The sequence below is a fragment of the Asterias rubens genome, chromosome 16 (genome assembly GCF_902459465.1).
Source record: "Asterias rubens chromosome 16, eAstRub1.3, whole genome shotgun sequence".
Lineage (NCBI taxonomy): Eukaryota > Metazoa > Echinodermata > Asteroidea > Forcipulatida > Asteriidae > Asterias > Asterias rubens.
In genome coordinates, this window is record NC_047077.1 from 675,660 (window position 1) to 685,440 (window position 9,781).

Sequence of the window (9,781 nt, forward strand, 5' to 3'; positions counted from 1 at the left end):
AAATTAAATCATAGCCAGCCAGACTAAGTGGCTTTCAGTGGCTTGCTCTTTCACAACACACTGGTAACAAAATTACTGGCGTTCATAGTTACCTATGTAACTTTAACAAATGCAATAGTGTATTTGACTTTAACCCTTCAAAGATCATCTGAAACATAGCTAATTTCGGTTAGCACTTTTATTATAGAAATATTAACGGAAAAAAATAAAAGAAACAAAAATAATATGATTTTGTCTTTTGAAATGTAGATGGAAAACATGAGAATTGTTTTGCAAATGTCCTTTTTGGGACATGACCTTTACTTTTGGAGAACGGAAGTGAAAGCATGGTGGAAGTAAATCATATCTTGCAGCCATTTGTGGCTACTACGGGCATTTTGGTACCAGCCACTTGCGTCCACTAAAGTTAAAGGTTTTATACAGGATTGGTAAGGGTTTAACACATAGAATGTTCATGATTATGAAGTTCATACTAGCCTTTTTTTCTGTGACATATTTCCCTCTGAAACAAAGTCAAAATGCGAGGAAACTGTGTCTGAAAACCTAAAAGGTTATTACAACCAAAATTAAGGACAATCTGTTTATATGCTGAAAAGTTGGCATGGTTTTTCAGTATTTTCTTCTGACTCACAGAGCGAATTAAGCCCAAACTTAACCAGGTTTGTTATTACAGATGGTTGATCACACAAAACATGAACACCGCATGCGACTATTAACATGATTTGTATACTGTGGATTAAAGCCATTATACACTTTCTGAACAGAAAAAAAAAAAAAAAGTTCACAGATTTACAAATAACTTACAGGGTTTACAGAATTAGAAGGTAATGGTAAAAGACTTCTCTTGAAATATTATTCCATGAAATGCTTTACTTTTTGAAAAAACATTAAAACAATAATCAGTTCTCGACATCGAGAATTACCGATTATAGTAAACACATGTCATGACACGGCGAAATGTGCGGAAACAAGAATGGGTTTTCCAGTTATTTTCTCTCGACTCCGATGACCGATTGAGCCTAAATTTTCACAGGTTTGTTATTTTATATATAAGTTGTGATACACAAGGTGTGGGGCTTGGAAAATACTGTTTACCAAAAGTGTCCAATGGCTTTAATACAGATCATCTAAATGAATTTATACAGACCATATAAATGAATTTCAACCAAACCTCCATTGTATTTATACACAACTAGCATTTGGTTAAATTCCTCTACAGGAAGAATACTGAAATCTAAACAAGCTTTAAAGGCACAGGACACATTTGGTAATTACTGAACAACATTAGTATAAAACTCACTTGGTAATGAGCAACAGAGAGTATAAAACAATGTGAGAAACGACACCCTCTAAAGTAACATAGTTACTTACATAGATCCTCTCTGTCTAAAATATTTGAATCTGAGCTCAGGTAACTGAAAGCACACAAATTTGTGCAAAAAGGGTGTTTTTTCCCTTTATTTTCTTGCAACTTTGATTGTGACCAAAGTTTCACAGATTTGTTATTCTATGCATACACCAAGTGAGACTACTGGTCTTTTTTAATAACCAACCGAGTCCAGTGCCTTTAAGGCCCCTCTCCAAAACAGCAAGAAACTCACAATGCATGCCACTGTGCACGAAGACAACCCTGTTGCTCAATTACGGAACAGTATTGCAAGCAATATACAATTGACCACGACACCTACAATACCAAATGAGTAGAAACCACAGGCTGCCAGAAGAGCTCCCCCTATTGTCGGCGCAAACGTGTTGACCAACGAACCGCCAGCATAACCCAAACCTAACATGGTACCTAAATAAGACAACATGGAATTTTTCTTGTTAGAAAGTTAAGTACATATATATGTATAGTTTATTTGTAGTTTATTTTACCAAAGGGCGTAAATGGGTACCTGCTAGGATAGAGGTTGTGTAATGTCAGACTCTGAAAGGAGGGGGGGGGGGTAAACAGAAGATTAAAGCTACTATACATACCTGTATCAGTGGTTGTGACAATCTTGGTCATTACTGTACTTAGGATGACAGAGATCACACTGTTACCGATTGTTAATGGAAGCATAACCACCATCAGGTGGAGAATATCCTGAGCTAGTGCCTGCAATTCAAATTAGTATAAATAGTCACTAACAAATCAATTATATAATAGATGTTAAATTTGCATCAGGGATAAAGCATATTAATTTGGATTTCCCATACACCAATGTGTTATAGTACTGTATACTCGGTGCTTTCCCCCCCCCCCCTCCCCAAGTCCCGTGAAAAACATAGGATTCGAACTGTCTCTAGCTACCGCGCAATCCTCGGTAGTCTAGTTGGTAAGACACTGCTCTAGAATTGCAAAGGTCGTGGGTTTGAATCCCACCTGAGTAATATGCCTGTGATACTTTTTTTTACAGGACTCGGGAAAGTACTGAGTATACAGTGCTAACACACATCGGTGTATGGGAAAACCAAAATTAATGTAAATCAGTTATAGCAAACTTTTTCAACTGCACAATGAAATACTTAAAATAGACACAAGACTTGAACCAGCAGTTTTGAAGTCAGCAATTTGAGACAAAAACTCATGCAGAACCATCAAGATTTGTGGCAGGCTAGTCAGCTACAACCTTGTTTTAAAGTTTGGTCGATCTCACCATTTTTTTTCCAGCGTGCCTTAATCGTTCTATTCTACATGCCCGCTCAAGTATGGTAACCTACAAAAAAAGCATCAAGTAAGAGAGCAACTGGTCCCCTTTCATTCTTCTTTGATCTTGTGATTTGTCTTACTGTATACAGTTTAGGGTGATCGTATAAAAACCTGATTCATTTCCAAGGGAATCGTGGCAGAATACTTGCATTTTGACACCCCGTACTAAGTGTCCTACAAGCCCGTACAGTCGCTCAAAGGTTTTAAACAAACGTGCAAGCAAAAAGTAATTTTTGGCCAGTCGGTGTTGTTGTTCAGTACATCACTACCACGGGTTAGTGACGAGAGGTATTGATGACACACTGCTCATAGTATCGAGGCTGAGTAAGCTATCATAAAAGTTCTGTGAAAACTTACCAATAGTCCGAAGGATCCTATTAAGATGACCACAGATGCCCTGAGAAGTGCCATATCACTGAAGCGTTTAGTCAATGGTCCCATGCAAAACCCCTGTATAAGCTGCAGTCAAATCAAATAATATATCACATCAAAGTTAATACTTAATTTGCATGCAAAGTGTAGCCCAATTATTATAAAATAAAATACAAAAGTTTAATTTGTTGCTTTAAAAAAGGAAACAACTAATCCAAACTTCTTGTGTACATTTTGATTTACCAGAATCATAACAACCACATACGTGAAAAACATTCAATAATACAATACAACAGTGTTATATAATAGTTCGGGCCTTTATTACACGGCAACGACCCTGCAAGGTTTTAAACGGCAGTTAAAGAACGAGTCACTACTTGTCTTGCACCAAGACAGTGCGTCGGATCCGAAAACAACTGGTTGTAAACAGACAGAGCTCCAGCTGGTTATTATCAACCGTTTAAACACCCCCACGTGACGCACTCTCCACCAACAGGAATAGAGAAACTGTCTGAGGTACTAATGAATTATATATCAAACCCTAACACCAGTATTTTGTTGAAATACATTTTCTAAGTTGTTGACACTTACCATTCCAACGACGGCCATGCCAGACAGCATGTAGCCATTGAACTCTGCCGTTAAGTGAAATCTTTCCATAAGGATCATGGGAAACATGCTCTGGAGTATAGCGTTGGGCAATGCTGAAACCATGGTAACGGTCAGGAAAAATAGCGCCCCCGGTGTCTGCGTTACCAGACTGATGTATTTTTCCATGTTGAAAATTCCACTGTTTGTACTTTCTGTTGTTTCAGGAAAAAGAAAATCATGAATTTATGTTCACATTTTTCATTATAAAGGTTTTATACAGGATTGGTCAAACTGGGAAAAAAACAGTCGCAAACAGAGTTCATGTTTTGTCTGCTCTATGAATACCTTTAATGCTAAACTTTAATTTTAACTTTACAGATTACAAGCTTCAGCCAGCCCTATATTTCATGGAACCGAATTCCACGGTGTGAACCATAAAACAGAGCCGAGGGCACAGTATAGACCTTTATCATGCTGCCACCATCTTGGTCATGTTCCCAATGACAGTAATGGATGCTGATATTCTTTGCACAAAAAGAAACCAGACTAATTTTTTTCCAGCCTCAGTTTGGTTACATTGATTTGAATGGAAGAAAATCAAGATGGCCGCAACATGATAAAGGTCTATTGGTCCCTGTCTACAACATGCTTTTGTCTAGTACTCAGACTAATAACAATTGTATTTCAAGATTACCTAAATTGAAATTTTAAAAGGTCAACCTACCCTCCTGTGTCTTGACTGGAACGACTCGTTTGGTTTGTGACGGAATGAAGATCTGTATGAGCACTACACTGAGCAAGGAACCCAGGCAGGATACCAGGGCAGCATGCTGCTCACTGTAAACAAGACAGACAAATACCACAATAATGCTCAGTTCTTGTAGCACATTATCTTTATGCATCTCAAAGCACTCACTATTTTAGTGACAGGTGCAAAGAGTAATATTTCAATTATGAGACCCATTTATTTGTTATTAGATGATCTTCCCGTCCAGGAAACTTGGCTAACTCTCACAAGGGGATATATACACACACCAAGCTGGCACTAGCCAATCTCTCTCAGACAAACATTGGTTTAACGTCTATGATTATGAGTTGCACAATTCAAGAAAATTATTATACTGAAATGAGTTACTCATGTCTGCTCTGGATCCAGCAATTGATATATAGGTCAGTAGTCAGACAACACTTATTCAAAGACGAAATAACTGACATGTTCATGTTTTATAGAAAGCTCCAGTGTATAGGTTTTGAAAGTAGCTGCAGATATGAATAAGTAACACGTTCAACTGCTGCGTAGAGTTCTAAACATTGGTGGGACCATATTACAAACAAAGAGGTAGGTCTTAATGTCAATCTACCGTCAATAGCCAAAACCGTAAAGCAGAGATGTCTACAGTTTGCTGGACACTGTTTGCGAACAGCTGATCAACCCATGGAACCTGATCTTCTGGAATCCTTCTGTTGGATATCCAAATCACAGCCGGAGGAAAAATGAGCTATCCAGACACCATCACCAAAGACACGAATCTCAATCTAATCGGGACCCAACAACTCATGAGAAATAAAGCAACCTGGCACCACTTCATCAAAACTGCTTCTACTATCGTCCAAGGACGAAGGATGATGATGATGAATACCCTCTTACCTGTAGTATTTGGTGACAAGGCCCCCTACCAGTGGGCCTATAGACATGCCAAGACCGTAGGATAAATTGATCCGTCCAAGCGCCTCTGCTCTCTGAGATTCATCTGTCAAGTCCGACATGACCATCTGAGTACCTACATATACACACAAACAAATGGAAATGTGGGATCTGAAACGTTACACATGGTGGGAAACCAAACATGAAGGTATTTGTACCCGAGTCACTGCGTACCCAAGTCACTTTGTACCCAAGTTTGTACCCAAGTCACTTCGTACCCAAGTCACTTCAGACCCAAGTCACTTCGTACCCGAGTTTGTACCCAAGTCACTTCGTACCCAAGTTTGTACCAAAGTCACTTCGTACCCAAGTCACTGCGTACCCAAGTTTATACCCAAGTTTATACCTAAGTCACTTCATACTCAAGTCACTTCGTAACCAAGTTGATACCCAAGTCACTTCGTACTCAAGTCACTTCGTACCCAAGTTTGTACCCAAGTCACTGCGTACCCAAGTCACTTCGTACCCAAGTCACTTATTACCCAAGTTTATACCCAAGTTTATACCTAAGTCACTTCGTACCTAAGTCACTTCGTACCCAAGTCACTTCGTACCCAAGTTTATACCCAAGTCACTTCGTACCCAAGTCACTTCATACTCAAGTCACTTCGTACCAAAGTTTGTACCCATGTCACTTCGTACCCAAGTCACTTCATACCCAAGTCACTTCGTACCCAAGTTTGTACCCATGTCACTTTGTACCAAAGTCATTTCTAACCCAGGTCACGTCGTACCCAGGTCACTTCGAACCAAAGTCAAGTCATATGAGTATGATTGGCACACAGATTATCATGCACTAAGCGGCGGTACGAAATAACTTTGAGCCAACATTTTCACAGATTTGTAATTTGATTCATACGTTGGGATACACCATGTGAGAATACTGGTCTTTGACAATTACCAAATGTGTGTGCCTTTAATACACATCAGCAAACGGTTAAAGATAAACTACATACAGTTACATAACAGTATCCAATCATACCATGATTTGCACTAAGGAAGAGAGCAGGAACACGAGACAGGAACACAATAGCCCCTGTTGTTGCGATTCCAAGAAGACCATACATAGCTGCAGCCATAGCGAAGGCTAACGTCAGAGCAGCTCGCCCACCATACAAGTCACCAAACCGTCCGTAGAATGGCCCTCCAACTAGCTGCACAAAGTTATAGAAGGTCTGTAGGTAGCCATACACCACCATGTCCATACCAAGTTTCTTTGTCAAGTACTAAATAAGAAAGCAAATTCACGAAGTAAGCATTAACAAAAGATTGATTCAAGCAGAATAAGATACTTCTTTTACGCATGAAGAAACATATTGGGTCTCAAAATTCATCACTCTGAAAGTTTGTATACTTACACTCAACGCCTTGAGTACCTTGTTTGGTAGATACGTGCGCTATTCAAGACTTGGATATTATTATTATATTATCTGTCTTATGGCGAGTCATAGCTGAGCTAGCGCACTGAACACAGATTCTGGTGGCTGCAATCATCAAGGGATTGGTTTGAATCCTGGTCCTGACACTTGAGTCCTTGATCAAGACACAATCTATAATAGACCGATCCAGTAGGCTCCGCCCATGACGCACGTGTGAGCAAGAACACGTGGGGCTCTCCAATGCCTTTCTGCACAACTCTGCCGCGCACAATATGTTAACCTGAAAGGGCAGAGGTGATTAATTAAAGGTGGATGGTCATAGATTGGTTTTTGTTAACATAAAATGTTGATTTGAACCAAAAATGAATATTCTTTATCCCGATCCAGACCGGTATCTGAATTGTTGCTTAGCGCACAATTTGTCGGTAAATAATCTCTTTTATGTTAAAAGCAGCTCTTTACTTTGAAGCCCAGAGTTTGAGTCAAGTTAGTCTTGGTCTAAGACATCACTATCTCATACTAAGAACATAAAGTGAGAAACCCGACAACAGAGGGCGTGCTTTTCTTCTTGAATTCTGACGACTGGCTGTCGCAGAAGCTGGATATGAAACCAAGAATATTGACGCCCTCTGTTGTTTGAATTGATCCATTCGGTCCGAACTACCAACTACCAGTGGTAAATCATCGTTGGAATTGATCCATGCGAATGTCTTTAAACCAACACTAGAGTCCAGTGCACTTAATTTTTGTTTAATTTTTTTTTGCAAGTCGCCAGACACACAAGGCCTGAAGGCCACTTCAAGGTGTGGGCTTCAATTCATTTTTTGCCAGAGGCCGTTGCCACCTACTCCTGGTGCTGAAACAGGGATACCCCCTTTACAGTCCATACGGATGTAGGCTTGGGTATCATCCATCTGAAGCCTGGCTGGTAGAGCAGCAAGCACTACCTCCCAAACTTTACAAAGCAATCATGGTTAAGTGTCTTGCTTAAGGACACAAGTGTCAAGACTGGGACTCGAACCCACACTCTGCTGATCAAACACCAGGAGCTTGGCCACAACAGGCTGTAGGCCTACCATCTAACTAAATCAATTTGCGGTAAATATCAAACAGACCTAAAGGGTCTCTCAACACTTACTGGTAGGACTCCGACCTGGATCCAGAAACAAAACGCATAGAGAAAGATGTTGACATGGAGTGTCCTCTTCACGACCACCCATGAGATGTTGGAAGATGCCTTCTGCGAGAAATCAATGGATGAATGTTTCTGGGATGGGGACATACCCCCTTGATTACCATTGTCATCCGACTGGCGGTTTGTGTCCATTGCAGTTGTTTCTGTTTCCACTGTGCCCATTCCTTTACTCGATTCAGCAGACCTATTCCTCAGCGTGGATTGGCTGGCTGGATCAGTTGTTTCTTGAGGCATTTCTAACGTTCAAATGTTCATGAACTATTGTGACCTGTTATGGATAAATCATAATACAGTTTTGTTTATATAAGTTTGAAGGCGGGGGTGTAAAACTATGTTGGGCTCGTACAGTTAGTTAAAAAACTTATTTAATCAGTATTTGCTCTCTAATTAAACTTCCTCACTAAGGAATGATGGGTGAAATTTATAGGTTATAAAACCTTTTGTTGGTACCCCCATATCCATTTTGACACTAACGCCTACGGATACTTACGGAACCTCAGGCTCTGAGGTTAGACTTGGTCAATTTGAATGAAGTGTCACACCAGTTCTTATTTTTCATGAGCAAACTCTTGAAACTGTTCAGTGATTTAGCATTGTGAGGGCTTTACATCATGCTAGGAGAAAAACTCATTTCTTACTGTATAATAAGACGTGACCTTATTTTTACAAATCTTTTCAAAATTTTTACAAATCTTTTGTTGAACTTGTTGGTTATTTTCAAGCAAATGAAAAGATGTTCGGGAATATTATTTTACAACTCAACAACTCATTGGTAGAATAAATTTTACCTCATATTCAATTTAGCAATAAAATGTCCCCTTGTGTGGGGTCGTTTTAGTTACAAGAATTGTATCACGCCGACGAGGGCCTAAGACCCCAGCATTACCGGAGCATTACAATTATGCCGGATTGTAACTGTGGAAAAATTTCCGTATAGCGCCACCACTTTTTCATTTGATACGAAATAATATAGTTATCAAATTTACCTCAATGAGACATCCCTTCCCTTTTTGTAAAAATTAGTGAAAAGTGCTGGCGCCATATGGAAAGTTATCCGAAACTGTAGTAGCGCTCAGAGTCATTGCCTTTATTATAAAAATCTCACATTTAAATTAATTTTAGAAATAAGATTCTTTTCTGCCTTCCAATAAATAAATAAAAACCTGTACACTGTACTGTTGGAACGTGGAGTGGTTGGAAAGAAATAAATGGGATTGGTATTATTTAATAAATTAAATACAAAAACAAGGGGATCGTAGCAAGCCAATTGTCTAGTTGCTAAACAGGCTTTATTTGGAAGTGGCTGAAAAATAAATGTAGGCACGGGTATGGGTCGGATAGTGCCAATACGCTGGACTCCCTCCCCGCTTCTTCCGGAGGAGTCCATGCGTACATGTGTACCTAATCATGGGGATATGAAATGATAGACCCGTGTACTGTGTAAGAATAGCATAGTTAATTAGTAACAAAAACCCTTTCATTTGCCCTTAGTCCCTTAGAAATTAATACCCGGTACCCATGCTTATGTATGTTAATCCTTCTATAAATAATAATGCACTTCAAAGAAAGAACACACCATAGATTTCAGACAGTCATCGACAGGCGTCAGACTCCGAAACAATCCAGCTGTTGTAGGCCTACTGCTTTCATCTCCAGCGCAAAGTCAAGTTTTACGCCTGAATGATTTACAACATAACTTTCCAATGTACTCGTCGTGTTCAGCCGACGTGTAACTTTAATTACGTAAACAACTTTGGAGCTAAACTTGACCAAGTCCGCTAAGTGTAATTGCTCCCGACAAAAATGCTTCAACACAAATTTGTTAAAACATTTTATTTATAAATAAT

At 39.4% G+C, this 9,781-nt stretch overlaps 1 protein-coding gene across 1 annotated transcript; it reads right to left on the reverse strand.

Moving 5' to 3' along the window:
- Window positions 1–1,507: 1,507 nt before the first annotated feature.
- Window positions 1,508–9,653, reverse strand: LOC117300744 (solute carrier family 22 member 18-like). Its single transcript, XM_033784526.1, has 9 exons — window positions 9,511–9,653; window positions 7,878–8,202; window positions 6,343–6,586; window positions 5,304–5,436; window positions 4,380–4,492; window positions 3,656–3,867; window positions 3,050–3,151; window positions 1,978–2,098; window positions 1,508–1,795 (listed from the first exon to the last, which is right to left on the reverse strand). Exons 2-9 carry the CDS (start codon window positions 8,166–8,168, stop codon window positions 1,638–1,640), a joined length of 1,374 nt encoding a protein of 457 aa, XP_033640417.1. The 5' UTR covers window positions 8,169–8,202; window positions 9,511–9,653; the 3' UTR covers window positions 1,508–1,637.
- Window positions 9,654–9,781: the final 128 nt, after the last annotated feature.

Excerpts from the sequence above, each read along its gene's own strand:
- LOC117300744 (XM_033784526.1), bottom strand. The coding sequence starts at position 8,168 with ATGCCTCAAGAAACAACTGATCCAGCCAGCCAATCCACGCTGAGGAAT. Across the intron at positions 3,868-4,379 it reads TCCAGTCAAGACACAGGAGG|AAAGTACAAACAGTGGAATT; the intron begins GTAGGTTGACCT and ends CTGAAACAACAG. Across the intron at positions 1,796-1,977 it reads TGTCACAACCACTGATACAG|GTACCATGTTAGGTTTGGGT; the intron begins GTATGTATAGTA and ends TGTCTTATTTAG.